Source organism: Ailuropoda melanoleuca, chromosome 2 (assembly GCF_002007445.2).
Source record: "Ailuropoda melanoleuca isolate Jingjing chromosome 2, ASM200744v2, whole genome shotgun sequence".
Taxonomy (NCBI): domain Eukaryota; kingdom Metazoa; phylum Chordata; class Mammalia; order Carnivora; family Ursidae; genus Ailuropoda; species Ailuropoda melanoleuca.
This window is the reverse complement of record NC_048219.1, coordinates 113140271-113163327: the sequence shown is the minus strand read 5'-3', so window position 1 is coordinate 113163327 and position 23057 is coordinate 113140271. Positions and strand designations below refer to the sequence as shown.

The 23057-nt window shown below is 34.2% G+C and overlaps 1 protein-coding gene across 1 annotated transcript in view; it reads left to right on the top strand.

Annotated features, from left to right (window-relative positions):
- The window catches only part of LRP1B (LDL receptor related protein 1B), a 1837899-nt gene that overhangs the window by 1058394 nt on the left and 756448 nt on the right, over positions 1–23057 (top strand). The window contains exons 7-10 of the mRNA XM_034642051.1: positions 6887–7109; positions 10323–10494; positions 12785–12928; positions 18322–18558. Coding sequence (XP_034497942.1) covers positions 6887–7109; positions 10323–10494; positions 12785–12928; positions 18322–18558 — 776 coding nt within the window. The remainder of the gene's footprint in view (positions 1–6886; positions 7110–10322; positions 10495–12784; positions 12929–18321; positions 18559–23057) is intronic.

The following is a 23057-nucleotide window of genomic DNA, read 5'->3' as shown; positions in this document are numbered from 1 at the left end:
CTGTGTTAGAGAATCTGTTTTTGTTTGTTCGTTTTTGTTTTAGATTCCACATATGAGTGAAATCATATGGTATTTGTCTTTCTCTGACTTCTTTCACCTACCATAATACCTCTAGGTCCATCCATATTGTCAGAAGTGACAAGATCTCATTCTTTTTATATGGCCCAGGTGTGTGTGTGTATATATATATATACTCATGTTGCTTTCATATCTTCACTATTGTAAATAATGATGCAATAAACATAGGGGTGCATATATCTTTTCAAATTAGTGTTTTCATTTTCTTTGGATAAATACCCAATAGTGGAATTACTGGATCATATGGCATTTTTATTTTTAATTTTTTGAGGAAACTCCATGCTGGTTTCCACAGTGGTTGCACCAATTTACATTCCTATCAACAAGGGTTCCTTTTTCTCTATAGTCTTTCCAACATTTGTTATTTCTTGTCATTTTCACTGACCTTTCCAGCTGGTGTGAAGTGATATTTCATTGTGGTTTTGATTTGCATTTCCCTGATAATTAGTGATTTTGAGAATCTTTTCATGTATTTGTTGGCCATCTATATGTCTTCTTTGGAAAAATGTCTATCCAGGTCCTCTGTCCATTTCTTGATCAGACTATTTCTTTTTGGTGTTGAGTGTATAAGTTCTTTATATATTTTGGATATTAACCCCTTATCAGATGTATCATTTGCAAATATCTTCTCCCATTGATTGTTTTATTTGGAGCTAACATTTCAATATAAAAAATTTTCTAAAGTGGTATGGTTTTTTATTGTCCAATATCTTCCAAACAAGAATTATCTAAATCTTAAAATAGAACATTAAACAATGTAGTGGTTTCTTGTGGCACTTCAGCCTCTAAGTGTAGAAACCCACTGAAGCCAGCTCAAATGTATAGAGATTTCCTGAAACAATATGGAAAATCTTACATGTTTATGCAACTAAGGATGAAAAATAAAGATGGACTCTGGGGGGCCTAATTCCTTGCTCAAAGATTACAGGGCTCCTTTCATCTGGGATTTCTGTCTCATGGGTCACCCACTTCTGTGTACATGTTCCGGTATTCCTTCTCTCTCCCTGCCCCCATCCCATCCCCACCCCAGCTGTTTCTCTTACCCATGTTAGCACAGCTGCCCACTAGGTGAGCTTCACACTTTGGGGTTTAGAATATTAACAGAAAGGATCTTGGTCACTCAGCTCAGCCTATGATTTGTTTTCATTTCTATTGCATGTTCCTCGTTGGTCTAAATATCTGTAAACAGGAATGAGAGGGATGCGATTTGTACCTAAGGCTGCCCCTCTCAGGAATACTATCTGGGTGGAGCAGGTTTAGGTAAATAAGGATGTTGAATGGGTCAGCCACATTGACTGACATATCTAATATATGTACACTTCTGGGGGAATCATTAGTGGGAATGTTTCCAGAATATAGAGTAGCCAGCTGAGAGCCGGAGTCTGTATGTCAAGTTTAATTTTTGTGTGTTTATGTATGAACTGAAAACCAAGTTTGAGAGAGATTTTTCAAACAATGAAAGCAAAAACCTCAACAAGTAAAAATCAATAAATAACTGTCTTGAACAGTCTTGGCTAGGCAGAGAAAATAGTTTGTTTATCATCCACATCCCTTAAGTACCAGGAGCTAATCGAATTTGAATTTAAACCTCTTACTCCAAAGACTCATTACTCTTTCAGATTTACGATTGCATTTTAGAATTGCAATGCTAAATATTTAATATTCCTACTTTAGCTGAATGTACTTTAATTACTCTATATAATGTGGAAAATTGCTTTCTTGTTCAATTTTTGTATACACGATGGAAGAAAAAAAGTTGTATTACTATTGATGTTATTTGAATAATACAATTATTTTAAAAACAAGACAGAAAAATGAAGTTCCTAATGTAATCCTTGTCAAGGAAAATACATATTATTTTCCTAAAATGTAAAGAAACGCAGTTACCAACTTAAACACATGATTAATAAGCATGGATGGTTTCCTAAGCCCTAACCAGAACAATGTCTTTTTTGTTTGTTTGTTTTTTAATCTGGTAATATATTGCCCACTAGTTTTATGTCTTACTTGCCTCTCATCTACTCCCTAACCCAAATCTTGCTACATAACCTCATTTTTCAGCAGTTAAAATGAATAGTAGGTAATTTCATTGTGAGAACTCCGAAAATTTCTAAATTCTGTCATGGAGCTATAACCAAAATTTTAGGAGTAAGAATGTGGCACAAAATCAAGGTTGACTATGCAGTTAAAAGAGATGGACAGGACTCTGATATGTTTAAATTCCCCTTTGTCCATTTGGACAAAGTGCAAAACTACAGAAGCATCATTTAAAATGTATATCATTGGCAAAAGTAAGTCTTGTTTTTATCAGCTAAAGAAAATAAAATACATGTTTTAAAATGTCAGTACCTGTAACAATTGCTTTGCTTTAAAGCGTAGGGGTGATTGGAGCCATAACTCTGTAAGCACAGTGCTCTATCACTCTCTGTAAGGGCTCCCTTTGCGACTTTTGATTTACATCAGGCAAGTTTACCAACAACACTCAAAGTTGCTTACTATCTCCAACTGTATAAAACTTATATATCTGTAGTAAAACAGGGGCTACTCATATAATCAACAAAGATGTTAGATAAAATCAGTTTCCCCTATCTGATGAGATAAGGAAGCCAAATTGATAAACTCCTATTTACTACAGATGCTAATCAGAAGCATAATGAACTAGATAAATAAATGACAATTTGAAAGAAATGTTGCTCTGCTTTATGAACTAATAGTTAAATATGTCATAGAAATACAGACTCTAGTTGCAATATTGTTTTATTTTAATTTAAATTTTGTGTTAGTGGGAATCAAATAGAATGCCATTCAAAAAATAAGTGAAGAAAAAGGGATGAGCAATCTCTATTAAATTTATTTTTCATGCTAGAGGATAAAAAAATAATCGATACCACACGAATGGACAGAAAGAGAAGAAATGTCAATATTGTAATCCTGAGGGAATGTGGATAGGACAGATTTTGGAATGGCCCCTTCTATCCACCATGAGTTCAGCATAGCACTATACTGGGGGCTCTGCTGTACTTGAAACTGTGTCAGATACTTGGTTCCTGGTAGGAGAAGATCGCTAAAGGGTAACTAAGAACCTAAAAGAGTTAAGTGTTCAGAAAATACTGAATAAGATAGAGTAAATGAGACTCCAAGCTACCATCTGTGCTACTTTCTATGCAATTTCTGGGGTAGTACATAGATTTTCCCGTAGTCTCCCAGCCCAGAGGCAGTAACTAGAAGGTATAAAACTATTGCATTTTAGTTCAAAAGGCATAACACAATATAATTATGAGAAAAATCAAGCAAATTCAACATGCAGATACTCTTTAAAACAACTTGTTTACCCTTCAGAAATGATAACGTGAACAACAAAGGAAGGCTGAAAAAGTGTTCAGAATTAAGAGAAGCTAGAGAAAAAAGATGATTCAATGCAACATATGATGCTGGATTAGACTCTAAATCAGAAAAAAGGAAAACTTGACTGTTCAGAACATTACTGGTCAGCGGGCATAATTTGACTAAAAACTGTATATTGTATCAGTGTTAAAATTACTGATTTTGATAGGTGTACTGTGATTATGCAAGAGAAGGTCCTTGCACTTAGGAAATGCAGACTGGAGTGTGTAGGTGTAACAGGTCAGAGTGTTTGCAATTTACTGTCACAGAGTATTAGGCAGTACTAGAAATAGCCAGAGGGACAAAAGGTGAACAACCGATGAATCTAAATGAATGACGTAGGTGTTCACTGCACTATTCTTATAACTTTTCTGTAAGTTTGAAATTATTTCAAAATAATGAGTTAAAAACTAAAGGCATGGCAAACATTCTTGTCATGGCTCTGGTAGTGGCTAATCGTGTGGACTTTGAGCCTATTTCCTCTGAAAAATAAAAATAATTTTCCCCTTCTATCTCACAGGTGAGGATCGGTGAGATAACTGGGTTCACAAAGCACTATTTACTTTTTCTAAGATTTGGACAGATATTTTATAGGAAAGCAAAGAATGATTTTTCAACCCAGCTACACTTACATCATAGATGAAATTTAGTTAGATTTTCGATACAAACTTTAGCTTTTGTTTTCAATTCTAATACAACTATGCCTCAATTAAAGAATGCCCTGAGAATGAAGCTTTTCTCTGTAACAGTAGTAGGTGATTTTAAACTAAGATTAAACAACCCTAAAACAAGTAAATAAATTTAAAAAAAATGCATATAACCGTATGACTCTGCTACTTGCTGCTTGTAGTTTTATGGTATCAGTACTATTATCCTGGTGAACTCTTGCATTTCTTGCATTTCAATTATAAGTGAACAGAGCTCATCGTAGTTAGTGTTCTGAAGTTTGAGAAGAGTAAGTTTGGTGTAAGGAACATCTTTTATGTCTCCACTGGGCACTAGTTTTTTTTGTTTTTTTGTTTTTTTTTACTATGTGTTGGGGATACAAAGATAATAAATTCTTCACTGTTTCTTCTAGCTCTTCTTTACTATTTTGTCTTCACATACCCAAAGTCCTCCTGTTCTTTTGATTTTACTCTTCATTAAAACAGGGAGATTTTGATGAGTCATTTATTTATACTTTTTTCCCCATAGTTTAGCTGAAACTTACTCAGAGTTACCTCAACCAGTTTTATTATGACCTGGAATAAATATGAGAATCACTTGCATCATTCCTGCAATAGTAGGTCAATATCACTGAAAATCTTAGAAAAATAAATCACATTTTCCCAACCCCTTTCATCATCACTCTTCCTCCATAACTAAACTTCTGAAGCAACTTCTCAATATTACTAGTATTTTAATAAATACCGAATTCAACAGCAGTTTCTTAATCTATATTATTATTATTTATTATATTATGAAGTGATTGACCCAGCCAGCCACTGCAGTCCTTTATTCTGGAACTTCTCTTCCTTAGACTTCTATGAAAGTCTGTGTGATCTCTTTGGCCATAGCCTCTGATCTTTACTTGGTTTTCTTTCTCCAACAGCACACCTCCATGGTTCTGGTCTCGACACAATTCTCTTTTTTCCCTTTTGAGATTAAATGTAATTAAGTCATCTCAAGATGACTTAGAAGAAGTCTCTAACTCCAGACTCATCTTTTCCTCTTCAATACCATGTAGTTGGTACAAACATTTGCTTTATATCACTATGCATAGTCTATACATATTACATTACCCATAGTGTGCCAGAGCCCCCAACTCTCTATACTCAAACCTACCCTTACACCAGCATCTCTTCAGCTTTGTGAAGTGGACCAATCAGAAAAGGAAACTAGAAAAGGAAAGACATTTTTGTATGTGATGAAAAAGAGCGCTTTGTGTAACAGGAATAGTGGTTAGTGTTCTACAGTAAGACATAGGAAAATGAGGTACTCATAGTAGTTTAACTTGGGATAGCTATGAACACATTGATTTAAAGTGAAGGAAGAGGATATGCAAGATGGAAGCAGGAAAAGAGAGAGAGCGAGTGCGAGTGAGCGCATGCGGCGGAAGTTTGAACGTTAAGCATGACAATAAAACATGGCATCATATGCCCTTTTATTTATTCTTTACTAGAATAAAAAAGCTCTTCACCTGAATAGAATGTTACCTGAAAAATAATTTTTAACTTATTGTGATAAATCGGTCTTTCAAGAATATTTAGGGAAATAACTTCTCAGAGTAAAACCTGGCTTATACTGTTACAGAACAGTATGCATTAATGTTTAAAAATTAGTCAAAACCTCCCGCAGGAGAAAGAGCTAAATTACAGTTTAAATAATACTTTTTAGCTTGAAATATACCCCATACTGTTAGATAATGCAAGGATGTTAAGAAAAGTAACTAAAAACTAATTCACCAAGTTTGTAAAATCAAATATTCCATACTCTAGGTAATCTTGATATTGCTCAGTCACTGTAAATCTGATTATTCTTGAGATTGTATTTAAGTCAGGGTAAGATAGTCCTCTATTTACAAATGTAATTTAGTCTCCTGAGTAGGTAATCTTGTTAAAATATTGTCAGGTTAACTGAAATTGATTTGTGTTTACTAAACATAGTGAATACTAATCAAATATTAGACACTGAGGTGTTGGAGGTATTTAAACCTTTGATAGACACCGTTAGTGCTTCAAGGAAGGATTATTATTTTTTGTCTTGGAGGTCAACATTTCTTATTAGACTGTTCTTTCAAATAAAGAGAAAATGAGGAGAAATGGCTTTTATTTGCTTTATGAAATTTTGTGATTTGGGAATATTTGGGAGAATTTGGGATTGGTTTTGGGGGGATTATTTATGTTTTATTTCCATCACTACAAACACTACATTTGCTTTTCCATCTGCTTAATTCCATTCCAGGTTTGCTATTCTCTACCACTCATAGCATCATTGAGCTCCACATAATAGCTTTTATAGGAGACAGGCATTACTAGGCAATTTGAAAAGCAGGTTGAAGATAAAGCCTGATAGCTCACGTGCCCTGGCCTGGTGACTTGGCTCACTTCCGAAGCTTATACCAAATGGGCTGTGTGCGTTCCTGTGGTGTCTGTGTATTGGTTCTATGAAGCTTAAAGAAACATTTCCCCTAATACAATAATAAACCCACCATAATCATTCGTTTTGGGGAAATTTTACAGTTGTTGGTTAACCTGCTCCCTTATGCCCTGCAATATTCATTAGCAGATTTCTCAGTTTATGAGTGATATTATATGGAAATGGTTATGGGAAGCTAACAGATGTAACCACTGAAATAAATTAGAAGGAAAAGTTCTGTTTGTTACAGATGGTTCTATTGAATATGCTCCCCCCCCCACTTTAACATTTAGTTTTCTTTCAACAGAAAACTTTTCTTTACTGACTACGGGAATGTGGCCAAAGTGGAGCGATGTGACATGGATGGGCTGAACAGAACAAGGATAATTGATTCAAAGACAGAGCAGCCAGCTGCACTGGCACTCGACCTAGTCAACAAATTGGTTTACTGGGTAGATCTTTACTTGGACTATGTGGAAGTAGTGGACTATCAAGGAAAAAACAGACATACTATCATTCAAGGCAGACAAGTAAGTACAATTCTGTTAGAAAATGCAGCTAAGGTAATAAAATGAACGGTATCATACTAGGAAGAAGACCCAAAATTTGAACTGCAATGTTGAAAATTTCTTATGAAGTCAAGCTGCAAAGGGTCATAAAAATTGTGACGTATTTCCTATGTGGGAGAATGTTCTTTTCACAGTGTGTTCCATAATATCAAAGATGCTTCTGACTTCCTCCTTTGCTCTATTAAAAGCAAAGCACGCAAAACAAAAGCCAACAAAAATAAAACAAAAACAATAAGCAAAAATGCCACACTAGTATGAAAGGAATTAAACTAGGACAGGTGTTTTACCTATTAAAAGTAAAACTTACTAAAAACTAATTTAAATAGTTATTTATAAGGAGCTAGACTGTCATCTATCCACTGTGGCCTTGGAGATATTTTGCTAACAAAAGCAAATGCCTGCTCACAAAAATTTTTTATTATTTTCAAAGGTTGGACTAAATTTTGCCTTCTGATATATTCAAGTACTTCCTAGAATGAGACTTCTGTGGAAATCATGGAAGTCAAGAGCTTTCCCATCTGTATGGGTTTGCCCTTGCTGAATTACAAGGTTTTGCAGATAACACTCAGTGGATTTAAAGGAGATCTCTAAGTAGAAATAAGCTTATTCGCTAGTGCACTTTCTCAAATTCAATTTCACCTCAGTGATTGCACTAATTTCTTGTGAGATTCTTATTTTATGGAGCCGAAATACATGAATCCCTTTTCTATCTTTTGCAATCCAAGACAAAAATATTCTGTAATGATTCCTTAAGGATACCTTTCCTTCCTAATCAGTTTTTAACAATGAATTTATTTTTCCTTGCTTGACAGACAAACAAATGCACTAATTTGAGAGGTAAAAAAAAAGTGTCCAATATTAGAGAAGAGGCCAGTTATTTCTTTCATACTTTTGCCTGTCCTAAAAATACTTGATTTCTTTGGAAAGCCTTAGTTATGACTTTTAGAGGATCTAATTTCTAAAATGATTATGATGGGTCATCTTTTTACCTATATATAATTAAATTTTTAAACCTTGAAACAAGGATAAGAAATACAAATGATTTTCCTCATAATTACATTTAAAAAGTTTTCTAATATCTGGTTTTTAATTATTCATTTTTTAATTTCTATTTCCTGTGTTTTTTCTGTTTCCCTAAACATATGTTTACTCTGCCACTGAATCTTCCAACATAGATATATTTTTCTAAATATTTGGGCTGTAGGCAGAATGGTCCAGCCACCACTCTAAGCTCCTCCCACCTGTGTGGGGAGTAGCAAAGCAGGCAACAGTGTGCTTACTTTATGGAAAACAGGCTTTTCTGAAGGAAGGAACAGGGAGATTGAGTACAATTTCATCTTTACTATGTGAACATATTTTCGACCCTGCCCAATTGTCCCCTCTTTGGCTATGCTTTGTCTCTTGGGTGGGATGGCAATTATGTAAAGAACAATATAAGTATGCCACAACCACACGCTTCCAGATGAATGGCTCCAAACTTCGGGCAAAACATGCATGAGATTAATGGCAATGGAAAAATTGAGTTTACTTGCAATTTTTTTAGGAAAAAGTATTGCTCAAGTCAAATTTGGACTTAGATTTATCTAGGGAATTATGATATCAGCTTATGTGGAAATATTAGTAAATAAACACATGACATCCCTACCCCTTCTTTCTGGCACATATGCCTGTGCACGAGTGTCTACACACACACACACACACACACACACACACACACACACACACACACTGGGGAACGACCCTTACATGGGAAAACATTCTTTGGACTTTAACGTGGAATGATTTTCCTCATTAATTCTTATCTTACATTTCTCAGTTGGTTAAGCGTCTGCTTTTGGCTCAGGTCATGATCAGGGTCCTGGGATGAGCCCCCAGTCTGGCTCCTTGCTTAGTGGGAGTCTTCTTCACCCTCTCCCTCCGCTCCTTCCCCTGCTCATGCTTTCTCTCTCTCAAATAAATAAAATCTTTAAAAAAATAAATTTTTACAGTCAAACCATACAACTTTTTCAAATTCTGTTAACTACAAATCTATACTAAAAGTGCCATATAATGCCAAAGAATTGTGACAGATTTTTTCAACAGAATCTCTACAGCAAATCAAATCAGAACCCCACCCTATCTTGACACAGAACCGTTTTAGATTAACTATAATAGGAGGAGTACTCAAAAGCATTGCGCTTAGCACGTAGGCATTTGTATGAGAAAATCAGTAAACTCATTCTTCCTCAGCTTTACTAGAAGCCTTCCATGACTGCAAGATGTCCATTCCTCCACTCCATTCCCAGGACCTCTGCAAAGGAGAGTTATGTTGTTCAAGTGTCATTAGTTCCATTTCCATTATGAATAGACTTTAGAAACATATATGATTTCTGAGTAAAGTGCTGTCTTTTTTTTTTTTAAACAATTTTTCCAAATACATAGTTTCCTTATTTATTGTCCTCCATGCTGGAACAAGTATTCATCTAAATGTAACTTGTGGCTTAAAAAAATGGGATTTAAAGGGGCGCCTGTGTGGCTTAGTCGTTAAGTGTCTGCCTTTGGCTCAGGGAGTGATCCCCACGTTCTGGAATCGAGCCCCGCATCAGGCTTCTCTGCTGGGAGCCTGCTTCTTCCTCTCCCACTCCCCCTGCTTGTGTTCTTCTGTCGCTGGCTGTCTCTCTCTCTGTCAAATAAAATCTTAAAAAAATGGGATTTAAAAAAATATATATGGGATTTTGAACTTATAAAATAAATTTTCAAAGGTTCTCATCAGTTCTTACACAGCTAGAGCTATATTTTTTTTAGATTCTGTATCTCTTGACTATATGAACAAGCAGCCCATGAAAACATCTCAAATTTTATATAACATTGCCACAAGCATCTTATTGAATATACGTGGAAGTTTTGTTCTCACTTGCCTTTGAAAAGTATCTACTGAACATGTTTTCTTAATGAATCACGAATAAAATTCTCCATACATTTGGAACTGCTTTATCTACTACTGCATAATGTTTTCTTCTCAGAGAGAAAATTTAAATTAGTGAAATGTTTATTCTCTGAGAGCAAATAAGTGATAATATGTGTGTGACTCTCCCACTATGGGAATTTTCCACAGTAGTAAACAGCAATAATTTTTTCTTTCAAGTTGAAAGCAGCATCATTAAAAATCATAGTTATTTTTGCCCCTCCATATAGGTCAGACATCTTTATGGTATAACTGTGTTTGAAGACTATTTGTATGCAACCAGTTCTGATAACTTCAATATCATAAGGATAAACAGATTTAATGGCACTGACATTCACTCATTAATTAAAATGGAAAATGCTCGAGGAATCCGAATTTATCAAAAAAGAACTCAACCAACAGGTAAGACACAGGACTTCTTCATTGCCTTTATAATGGTGGGTGGAATGAGGATATGGTCCTTGTGCTTTGTATGGAGTTAAAGTGGGTGAGTCATAAATTCTCTGTTTGATAGCAAAAGTGTACACGTCTGCTTGATAAAATGGAATAGCACTCCCTGCACAAGTCTAAATGACGAATTGTTCAGTTCCTAGTGAATTGTTTCTACAACCATAGAATTGAAATGATGGCTAGATTTAGATTCAGGAAAGAGCTTTCAATCATGATGTGTGTAGACAGGAAACCCAGATGCTGAGATGCTAAGGATTCTTTTTTTTTTTTTTTTTTTTTGGTATCATTTGGAGAGACATTTCAAATCAGGTGACTCTCTTATGGTATCTATCCAGTTTTTATTGTAGTCATTCCAGTCTCTTACTTAGCCCAATTATTCTTTAATATGAGTTAATTAAAAAGTAACTTTTAATGAGAAGGCTATAATGTTTCTAAGTATTTCTTAAAAACACAAACTAGTTATTTTTGCATAGTAGGTTAGTGATGCTTGTTCATCAATACAATTTACATTCAATTATATATAGAATAATGTAACATACAAGAACAATCAACCCCAAATTCTCATCCTCTTTTCGTGCTTCAAATTGAAACTAATTTAGAATTACCTAAATATTAACATAGATTTAGTTGAGACAATGTATTGTCACAAATCTGTTTACAGTAAATTTAAATTCGGAATTCTGTGAATAACCTTATTAGAGTTTGGTGTTAGGATTTATTTATTTGCCAATTATTAATTGACCGTTTACTGTGTGCCAGGAACTACTGTATAGACATTATTTTATAGACACAGCAGTGAATAAAACAACCAAAAACTCTTGCCTATATGAGATTTGCATCCTAGTAGAGAAAAGATAATTTTAAAATGACCATTATATTATAAGATTATATTATAAGATTATGAGTGCTATAGAGAAAAATAAAGCAGGTAGGAGGGCTCAGGGATGGGGGTGATTTGCAATTTTATATTGAATGGTCCCAGGAAGTTCCATGGAAATAATGAAACTAAATGAAGACAAGATAATTGAGGAAGTGAGGCACAGACATAGCAGGTAGGGAGATGAGCAAACGCAAAGACCATGAGGAAGAACATGTTTAGATTTTTCAAGCAACAGCAAGAGACCTATGTGTCTAAAGCAGAGTGAAAAAGGGAAAAAGAGGTAGAAGATGAGGTTGGAGGAATGAAGGAGGACATAAGTAGGACCCTGTTGATAATTATAAAGCCTTTTCCTTATACTTCTATTGAGATGAGGAGTGCTTAGGAAGCATTAAGCAGAGGAGTCTCATGATATGACCGAATTTTTAAAGGAATCAGTATGGCTACTGTGTTGACAATAGGCTGTAGGGGACAAGAGTGGGGGATAGAGATCTTTTCATTTAGAAAATCAGGAATACAAAACAGACATGGCACAATTTTAAAAGCATAACCATTTATTATTAAAAGAACATTGCCATGTTATTTGTCACAATTTCAAGTAGTGATCAAAAATAAATATAATTACAACAGTATATAAAATCTTACTTACCACAGCCTTTTTCTCTTTGACTCATCTTTTTCTTATTCTCTTCATACAATGTTTTTCCTGTTCTTTTTTCCTTCTCTAACTTCTACACTCATGAAATGTCCTTCTATGTCTCAATTGCCACATGTAAACTGGCCTCCTCCTTTTGAAAATTACAGTCACGCGCGCACACACACACACACACGTACACACATTCATTTTGTGGTCAAGTTCTCAAAATGGCAATGGACTCAAAACTGAAAAAAAATATGTCTCAGCACTTCTCAATAAAGATAGTTACTGAATCATATATCTTCTAGGTTAATTGCCCATATAATGGATTATTTCAAAAGAAATCCTTTGTCTGCTTAGTTACCTAACCAGGTGTTTTTTTACAGTATCTTTTTACATTTGTAAGAAATATGTATTTTTCAAAAGAACAGCAAGCATGCATCAAGAAGAATCAGGTTACTTATTTTGCTTACAAGTAAACAGTTTAAATTAATATAAAAGCAGAATTGTTTATTTAAACATATTCTTAGGAGGACTTCGGCAAATCCCTACCTCTTTTTCTAGGAAGTTTAAACTCTTTTTCCAATTGATTATGGTAATAAATAGCTGGGTATAGAGATTTTTGATAGGATTCCCTCTTCTTGCACTGCAAACGTTTCAACATACCAATGTACATAATTATCTTGTCTTTGGAGAATTTCAAGTGTGCTATTTTTTATTTGTTGTAGTCAGAAGCCATGCATGTGAAGTGGATCCATATGGAATGCCAGGGGGCTGCTCACACATCTGTCTGCTCAGCAGCAGTTACAAAACACGGACCTGTCGCTGCAGGACGGGCTTCAACTTGGGAAGTGATGGCAGGTCATGCAAAAGTATGTTGTTAAAATCAAACATTTTGCCAGCAGCTACTGCTTCAGAATAGTTTTTTTTTTCTGTTAATTAGCGTCATCAACATCAGCAATAACATAAGACTTCAACAGGTGAAATTTGCCTGCAAAATATACCAGCTATTTTTTCTCAGTATTCAGGGTTTTTTGTTTTTCGTTTTGTTTTGTTTTGTTTTGTGATAATATGAATGAAAAACTGAATTAGGCTATAGAGTCACTAAATTTATGAATCCCTGGGAAACATACTTTAGGCTGTTTTTAGGATGATCCTTTCCTTGTTTTATTTTGTTTTGTTTTGTTTTGTTTTGTGATAATAGGAATGAAAAACTGAATCAGGCTATAGAGTCACTAAATTTATGAATCCCTGGGAAACATACTTTAGGCTGTTTTTAGGATGATCCTTTCCTTAATTCCTTAAAGAAGTTTTTTGGTCTAATGAGCCTGAATCATAGGTTGATCATGCTTTCTCTTATCTGAACGAAAAAGCTCCTCCTAGTAGTAGGTGTGTTGTTTAGTCCAACAAAAATCCACATAAAGTCATGTTTCACCTTATCCAGCATCACTGGGGAGTGAAATTCATTTCATTATTTAATTTTCCAGGTAACTGGAGCTATACTAATTAAATATCAATCTCTTTAACAATTGTATTGAAAAGCTTTCTAACAGACGTATCTTTGTTTTATTTTTGAAATATGCTGAATAACTTAATTGTTCCTTATTTAAATAAGCTAAAAATAATTTTATACATGACTTTTGTAAACTTAGATTGTTGCCCCAAAATTAGTTAAATTAAGGTCTTTACTTGGGGTCTTCACAATCAAATATAGTAGAATTGGTCCTTACAGAAATGATATCCATGTGGAGACTGCTGTCCTTTATTTTTTTTTTAAGATTTTATTTATTTATTCAACAGAGAGAGAGACAGCCAGCGAGAGAGGGAACACAANGGGTCTTCACAATCAAATATAGTAGAATTGGTCCTTACAGAAATGATATCCATGTGGAGACTGCGGTCCTTTATTTTTTTTTTTAAGATTTTATTTATTTATTCAACAGAGAGAAAGACAGCCAGCGAGAGAGGGAACACAAGCAGGGGGAGTGGGAGAGGAAGAAGCAGGCTCATAGCAGAAGAGCCTGATGTGGGGCTCAATCCCATAACGCTGGGATCACGCCCTGAGCCGAAGGCAGACGCTCAACCGCTGTGCCACCCAGGCGCCCCGAGACTGCTGTCCTTTAAATATCCCCCAATACCACAATTTTAAAAGTTATAATGGCTGCTTTTTATAGTGCCTATTGTGTCTCCATTTTGTTGNGACTGCTGTCCTTTAAATGTCCCCCAATACCACAATTTTAAAAGTTATAATGGCTGCTTTTTATAGTGCCTATTGTGTCTCCATTTTGTTGTAGCTATGGCTTTATTTCTGTGTTTCCTCTCTGATCACTGTCTTGCATCTCTTCAACCTTCTTGTCATGTGCTTACTGAGGGCTGTGACATTGATCACTGAATTTGGTAAAATTTTAAGTCTAAATGGTGGCACAAATAGTTTTGAATCAATAACCCAAGAAGCTCAACTGTTATAAAATATATGTATTAGTGTTTTGTTTTCACTTCTAACTGTATTAAATGCTGGGTCTCATGTTCAAGAGATCCTGTGGATAACTGAGAGAAGCCTCAAGATGAGCGAAGTTGTGTGTATGTGTATGTGTGTGTGTGTGTGTCACCAGCCTTTAAATTGGTGTGGTTACCACTTGAAAAGAGATGGCATATCATAAAAAATGCAACCGTATGCATTTATACATACATATTTTCATTCATGCATGCATACATACATACATACATATGTTTGGGGGAAAACAGGATCACAGTTGCATAAGCTTCAATCACCTTTAATATAGCATATCAATCAAGGTACATTTACATTAACAGAGATAATTCTAGCTATTTTAATCAGAAAATATCAAATGTAAATAGGTGCTTATGTAATCAGTGAAAAGCCTGAAGCAATAGCTTCTAGATTCAGTCCTCAGAACATCCCTTAAAACCATCATTGAACTACCCTGGCTTAAAACTGGAAACCTGCCACACTCAGAAGCCCGGGCATCAGGAAGCCACAAATGCCAATGGTAGCTTCAAAAACACACCATTTTAACTGATATCCAGGAATCTCCACAACTTGCACCATAACTATTAGCTCCAGAAATATGTCACAACTGATAGTTCCCTACTGGCAAACAAAACAAAGCGAAACAAAACAAAACAAAACAACACCCTCTTCCTTGCCTCTTGATATACACAAAGGAAGAACACTAAAGTGGAAAATTCAATTTCTTCTTTGGATGAATACCAACAGAAGTAGCAAAAGGCAGCCTCATTTCCATATTCCCAAACTTGCGTTAGTACATCTTATTGTAGGTACTTAAAACCAGGCCCATCACTCTATGAGTGTCTCTGAAATGTAGTTTTTAGTATCAATTGCCTATCATACAAGAGTACACACTAGAAGAAACTTTAATGTATCGAATGACTAAAATTGGTGAGTTAAGTAAACAATGGGAAAAATGGTTATTCTTATTTAAAGCATACACACACAGGGGCACCTAGGCGGTTCAGTTGTTTAAGCATTGGACTCTTGGTTTTGGCTCAGGTCATGATTTCAGGGTTGTGAGACTCAGACCTGGTTGGGGCCTTGCGGTCAGCAGGGAGTCTGCTTGAGATTCTCACCCTCTACCCTCCCTCCCCTCCCTGGCTCGTGCTCTCTAATAAATAAATAAATAAAAATCTTTAAAAACAATTAAAAAAATAAAGCATACAACGCACACATGTGCACACACATGTTAAACCAATGACTACCAGGTTTACCAATGAAAACATCAATTAAAAATAAACGTTAGCAAAATTGTGTATGATGAAACTAGTGTTCTTATTCATTAATAATAGAAATGGAGATTGGTATCATTTTTGGAAAGACGTTTGATCAAATATGAAAAAAACAAAACTGACAGTATCCTTTAAGAAATTTTTCCTCTTTTGACTGAAGAAATTCATTATAAATATATTTATAATAACAAAAACCCAGAAACAATCTAAATATCCAACAATAGGTAAGCAGCTGATTGCATCATATTGCCTCTCTAGCAGGGAACATGATGCTGTCATTGAAAATAATGATTTTAAGACTTTAATGACAAATAAAATATTATTTAAAAAAATGAGGTACTAAAATGCATATATAAGATTCCTATTTTTATTTTTTTTTTGATTTTTTAATAAGATTCTTATTTTTTAAAAATTATGCTTATGCTTATAAAGTTGGTAGAAAATGTTAATTTTCAAATAAATCTACACTACTTTTAAATAATATGCAATATTATTTTTTAAAAATACTCTTGAAAGTAGGTGGACACTGAGAAGCTGTGAAGGCAATGAGGAAGAAGGATGTTAATATTATTTACCAGTAATTCCATTTCTGGAAATATATGCTTAGAGATCATCTAAGAAAATGTGTAAAATGCTGGATTGAAGAAAAACATGGCTCCTCAGTATTATTATAATAATGAAAAGGTAAAACCAACTGGGGAACAGTTTGACAAATTATCATATATTATACCGATCATACTGAAAGAATGAATGTAAGGCTTAAAATAATGGATCAACATAGAACATAATTTTGATGCTAAGATTTAATAATAAAAGCAGAATATGAAATTGAATGTCCTCTTCATTATAAGTAATCACACATTAGAAAAATAGCTAAATAAATTAAATTTGATATAGCTACATGAAGGAATACAATATAACAGTGAAAATAAGTTAACTATGGCTGCAACAACCATGGATGAATATTACAAATATTATAAGAATAAAATTAATTCACAGAAGAATTCACACATGCAATTCAAACATGCAAAATCAAACAATGTACTGTTGGGAAATACATGCAACAAGTGTAATAAAACTTGACAAAATACATAATAAACAAAATAACAGGATATTGGACATCTTTGGGATGAAAGTGAAATAGGAAAAAAAGGAGTGAGGAATTGGTTTAGGGCACATGGATATCTTTCAGTGTTCTGGAAATATTTTTAAGATCTGTGCCAGGTGCATGAAATTTGTTTTATTTTTCTTTATACATTAAAATATAATAAATACCAGTTTATATACATTTAATATTCAATAGCACGAATTTTAAAAGAAAGTGAAAAAATAAAATATATAAATTGACAGAATTGTTTGTATTGAGGTATCGAGTTTATGAGTAATTACTTTTTCTTTCTCTTTTTTCTCCAAATTTTCTGTAGTTTAGTTATTTTACTTTGCTAAGAATCTCACTTATGGTACTGTTACCTGATTATAACTGAATCATTTATATCCTCAGGTTTATTAAAATTCAATGTTTTCCCTTTTATATAAAGTATTTTCTTCAAATTGTATAAACTAAACTAAGTCATTTGCTCTAGAAATTGGATAGCCTGGCATGTTATTTCCATATGAAAGTTTGAAGGAGTCAATTCACTCTATAGAAAAAGCTACATTGATTCTAGCATTTTAACCTGGAAAATAGTTTTTTGTTTGGAGTTTTTGTTTTTGTTTTGTTTTGTGTTTTGTTTTGTTTTGCTTTTGACAAGGGCTGTGTTGTACATCAGAGTTACTGGCAGACAGCATGAACCTCTAACATTCTAATTAAGATGTAAAGAAAAAAGTGATGCAATGACTGGCATTTTATTTCATTTCTTAAAAAAAATAAATCACTTGTTTAGACATTTGTAATATATTCTCATGCACGTTTGTGATACCGTGTGATTCTATTTGTTTGCCTTTGACAGCCTTAGATGCAAACTCCGAGGCAGGGTTGTTTTAAATACTCTGAAGTTTTTAGCATTGTCAGACATAATGAACGCTATAGTTAGTATTACAGAATGTGATAGATTGTAATGAATTGTAAAATTAAATGTGCCGGATGTTTTAATAAATGTCCATTTTACTGTTACCAGTTAACTATAGTTAGTATTACAGAATGTGTTAGATAGATTGTAATGAATTGTAAAATTAAATGTGCCGGATGTTTTAATAAATGTCCATTTTACTGTTACCAGTTATCCAATGATCTGTCATGTTTTTGCTATACAGACAGTTATAGACAAAAGAATAATTAACTAAATATAACCCATTCACGGAAGTAATTTCTGTTTTAATTAAAGTAATGCAATTAGCTGGCCTTCTTGCATCAAGATACATTTGGCATATTTTAGAGTTTAATTTTTGGTATTGAATTTAAAAAACGCTAATTGTGCCAGTTAATTAAACAGTGGCATTCTGCAGTGTAAAGAAGATTAGGCAGCCTCAGTTGTTTGTGTTTGTAATCTTTCTTCTGCAGGACCGAAGAATGAGTTGTTCCTCTTTTATGGGAAAGGACGCCCAGGAATTGTTCGAGGAATGGACTTGAATACCAAGATAGCTGATGAGTACATGATCCCCATTGAGAATCTGGTAAACCCTCGTGCTTTAGATTTTCATGCAGAAACCAATTATATCTACTTTGCTGACACCACCAGTTTCCTAATTGGCCGGCAGAAGATAGATGGCACAGAGCGAGAAACCATCTTGAAAGATGGTAAGNCACAGAGCGAGAAACCATCTTGAAAGATGGTAAGTGACAATACGTAATATTAACACCAAACTCCCCACAGATACAGCACTGTGAAAGGGTAAATCTGACATATGTCAAACTCTCTTCATCCAGAACCTAGGTACTTACTGTGATTTAAAAATAGTTGTTGATTTAATTTTCTTCAGTAACATTATTTCTACCTGTTTTTCACATACCAGCATATTAAAACCTCCATGATAAAATGGAACTTGGAATTGTCCACCATATTTTAAACATTACAGGAATTAGATAAAGCTACTTATTCACCTTCATGGAAAATGTAGATGTACAATTATATGTTTATAGTGCTCTATGGCAGAACATAAGATTTAACAGGACATTAGAGACTTGTGTAATATTTGATTCTTACTAGGATATTGGTCATGTCATTCAGGGTGCATTAAAAATATCAATGTCCCCATTGTCATTGCATTTCTTGCATATTGTTTCTTACTTTATAAATCATTAAAACTGACTTCTCTAGCGTTGCCCTTGAAATATCTGTATTCACAGAGAAACTTTGTTTATACCTAGTTTTATTTATAAATATTTATATGCAAGATTTTATTTGCAAACATATACGCCTATACTTTATTAAAAAAGTATATTTTATAAATTTCATGGCTTAGGAACCACCTGTCAAGTAACAAAATAATATAACTTTGGTATAAGTAGAAAATATCTTTAATAATCAAGCAAACCAGATCTTTGACTACTAGTCGTTCACCTTTAGACATGTTCAGTAATGATTCTGGACTTCAGTTTCCTCACATAAGCAATCTGCTTACTTCTTAAATATTTTAAAAATCCTTGATTTAGGGAACATTAATGATATGCTTATTAGATGAAGAACACTGTGCTAGCTATCCTTAGGAGATAAAAGGAATGTTAGAAAGCGGCTGCTGCCTTCAAGGAGTTCATAATCTACCTTTGGAGAGAATATAAATGCACAAAATATGTAAATTTCTTTGCAGCCAAAGAAATGGACCCAAAGAAATATGTGATTATTAGAGATGTCTTTATGTGAGTGTTCCTAGAGAACTTCGTGTGCAGGAGGTGGTATTTGGGCTGGATCTTAAAGGAAGAATGTTAAAGGGGAGAGGAGGGTATTTCAGCCACCAGGAACTCTGTAGGAAAAAAAAAATAATCAAGTACTACATTAAGTAGACCACTATGGGAGGTTTTGGTCACAGGGAATAGGGTCAGAGGAGCAGTGGGAAGTGAGAGGTGATGAAAGATCCGAAATGTGAGGTGAAGGGGCTTGGAGGAAATCCTAAAGGGGTAAGAGGCAGGCATAAGTGGTAATGAGTGGTGGCCTCTCCTGACTTGGTGGGAACGGGGTAGCATAAGGAGATTATTCATTCAGTTCAGGCTTGCTTTAAACAAACCTTGAATGATAAAACGTACACTTTCCACGAGTGACAAACGCAGTGTTAAAATGAAAAATATCCCTGTTTGTTGTTGTTGTTGTTGTTTATAGTTTACTGATTAAGGCAATATAAAGCCACCATGACTTTTTAGAGAGGCTAATTAGAGTTAAGATTTTTACCTTAAATTGGACGTGACAGAGACTATCTGCCTACTTTTTCTCTGTCATGTGACTTTCATTATAGAAAATAGACAATTTTAGGACAATAGACTTGCATTTTCTCTATCAGCAGATACATTTGGATTGCTCTGATTTTGACCTAGAAATTTTCACAAAGGACTGAAATGTAACATAGAAGGTTCTTGGTTTCCTTTCAAGAAGTGTCAGTTCCTGTGCTGTGACTGAATGTTCCAGCTAGTAATCCTAACTCTGATAACAATATCTTATCAGTGACATTGATAGGTCTTTGCATTTCACCACAGCAACAGAGATCAGCTCTCATAGCCGCTTGACTGCTGGGCACATCTGTACAGTGTTGCTTTGGCAGTATGAAGGTTATGAGAACATTTTGTAGATTTCACACCTGAAATATACTTAACATTTCGCTATTTCTATGCAAGGACAGTTTAATGGTTTTTTTTTTTTATTAATCTTTTTTCTTACCAGGAGGAAAGAAGGAGAATAATAATAGACATTATGATATAAGATTAACATGTCAAAACAGAAGTTATATTTGGCAAATGACAGCTTACCATTCTTGAAATGATAGGTCTTTGCATTTCACCACAGCAACAGAGATCAGCTCTCATAGCCGCTTGACTGCTGGGCACATCTGTACAGTGTTGCTTTGGCAGTATGAAGGTTATGAGAACATTTTGTAGATTTCACACCTGAAATATACTTAACATTTCGCTATTTCTATGCAAGGACAGCTTAATGGTTTTTTTTTATTAATCTTTTTTCTTACCAGGAGGAAAGAAGGAGAATAATAATAGGCATTATGATATAAGATTAACATGTCAAAACAGAAGTTATATTTGGCAAATGACAGCTTACCATTCTTGAAATCAGAAAAAAATTAAATTCTTTGTGTGTTCACTAATTTAGCTAGCACATCCACCATCCAACCTGAAGACTGAGAGGCAATGCTTGTTTTGACAAATTATTTTGTAAGCTTGGTAGAAATTCTGAGTCTTAGATAAATTTGTACAGTTTGAAGTACAAGGCTATAAAGATTTTGCTGTTTGTAAATAAAACATTAATATCTTGGACATCTTTTATGTAAGCTTAGATCCTTTCTATAAAGAAAGAAAAACACCAACAGCATTTCTAAAAAGGCTCATCTCTATTCATTCTTTGATTTTTTTTTTCTCTCAGAGGTTTATGGAAAACTTCCTAAGGGTGGTATATCATTTAGTCTGTAGAATCTTATGGGCTAAAACAGTAGTTAAATAAAAGATAAAGGAAAATTGTCCCTTTGAGATACTTATATCTATCTCAATAAATACTGCAAATATCTATGAAATGAAGACATATTAGTGATTTAATGAAAATGGACTTCTATAAAGACAAAGCATTTACCAATATGTAAGATTTTTTTCAATTTGTAAGTTTTTTATTCTCCAGAATTCTTCCCATAATTTTTGTAAAATTTATATTGCTTATTTTAATTATTTGATTTATTTATTTGTCCAGTTAATAAATAAATTCTACAAATGCCTTCACTGGTCCAGGTGCTGTTGTAGGTGATGGGAATGCTGCAGTAAACAGGATAAAGCTTTATATTTGGTTTGTATCTAAATAATGGGAGGCAGATAATAAACAAACACATATATGAACAAGATAATGATAACTGCTGTAGCAAAAATAAAGTAGGATACTGTGGTAAAAAGTAAAAGGTGTTATCAACAGGAGGCAAAATTAGATGAAATGGTCAGATAAATAAAGTAGCTATTCTTGCCGGGTATAATTGTTACACTATTAGAAGATAGATGCTCTTTATAAGATCAAATTCACTTTTATCTTCTTGGGTGTCTTGTCCAAGATTCATTTTTCATTGCAGTATGAATTATAATTTTCAGCAGAAAGGGAAAAAAATATAAAGATGATAACTTACTATTCAATTTATTATTGCATTCATTCTGTTAATGCAGTACTTGTTTCTAAACTGTATAAATTAGTTCTACTGGGATACATATATCCAAATCGGAAGCATGTTAAAACAATCTTTCATTTTGTTCCATACCTTTAAAGTATTAAAAAAAAACACTCAAAGCATTTTTCCTGAGTTTGAAGATTATTAATGCCTGCAGCTATAACAGAAAAACTGTGCTTTCAATAGCTCCCATAATTAAACTTGAGATTTGAGGTCACCAAGTTTGTGGTAATTTGTTACAAAAGCCACAGGAACTAACAGAAGGCCTGTGCTCTTAAACACTTTATATACTGATCTTACCTATATTTTTAATGGTGGGTTCTATTTGATTGAGATCTGGAGTGGGTACACGTTTCCACACCTCAGACCCCTCCTTTACCTAAAGGTATTTACAAGAGCCATGAATTTGGAGAACGATCAATAGCTTTGGACAGGATACAACATAGGATCTATTTTCTGATATTATGAATAGAAGTGTAGCTAAGAGGAAGGAGAAGGAGTCTTTCTGTGGAGAACATATATTCTCCAGATGACATGTTTGAAGATATTCTGTTGACATACTATGTAAGGGTAGTGCCTTATTGCTTGTCCAGCATGTGAAGGATCAAGCCCTTTTCTTCAGCTCAGTCCCATCCCCAGCATCTCTGTAATCCCTCCATGGATTTTAGAATCCAACATTTCCTCCAATTTGTTGGTTTGAAATGCATGATATTATACCTGGGACATGAATTATTATTCATCATTGTAATACTTTGAACCCTCACTATCACCGTCACTACCACAACCCACCCACACCCTCCCATCCCCCCAGATTTGACTACCAACTTAGAACCCACTTCAGAACTCTAGAAATATTTCCAGGCTCTTACTCTAACTGATCCTACAGTGGCTACTTATAACAGATTACAGGATTTGATCTGTTCCCAAATGACACCGATG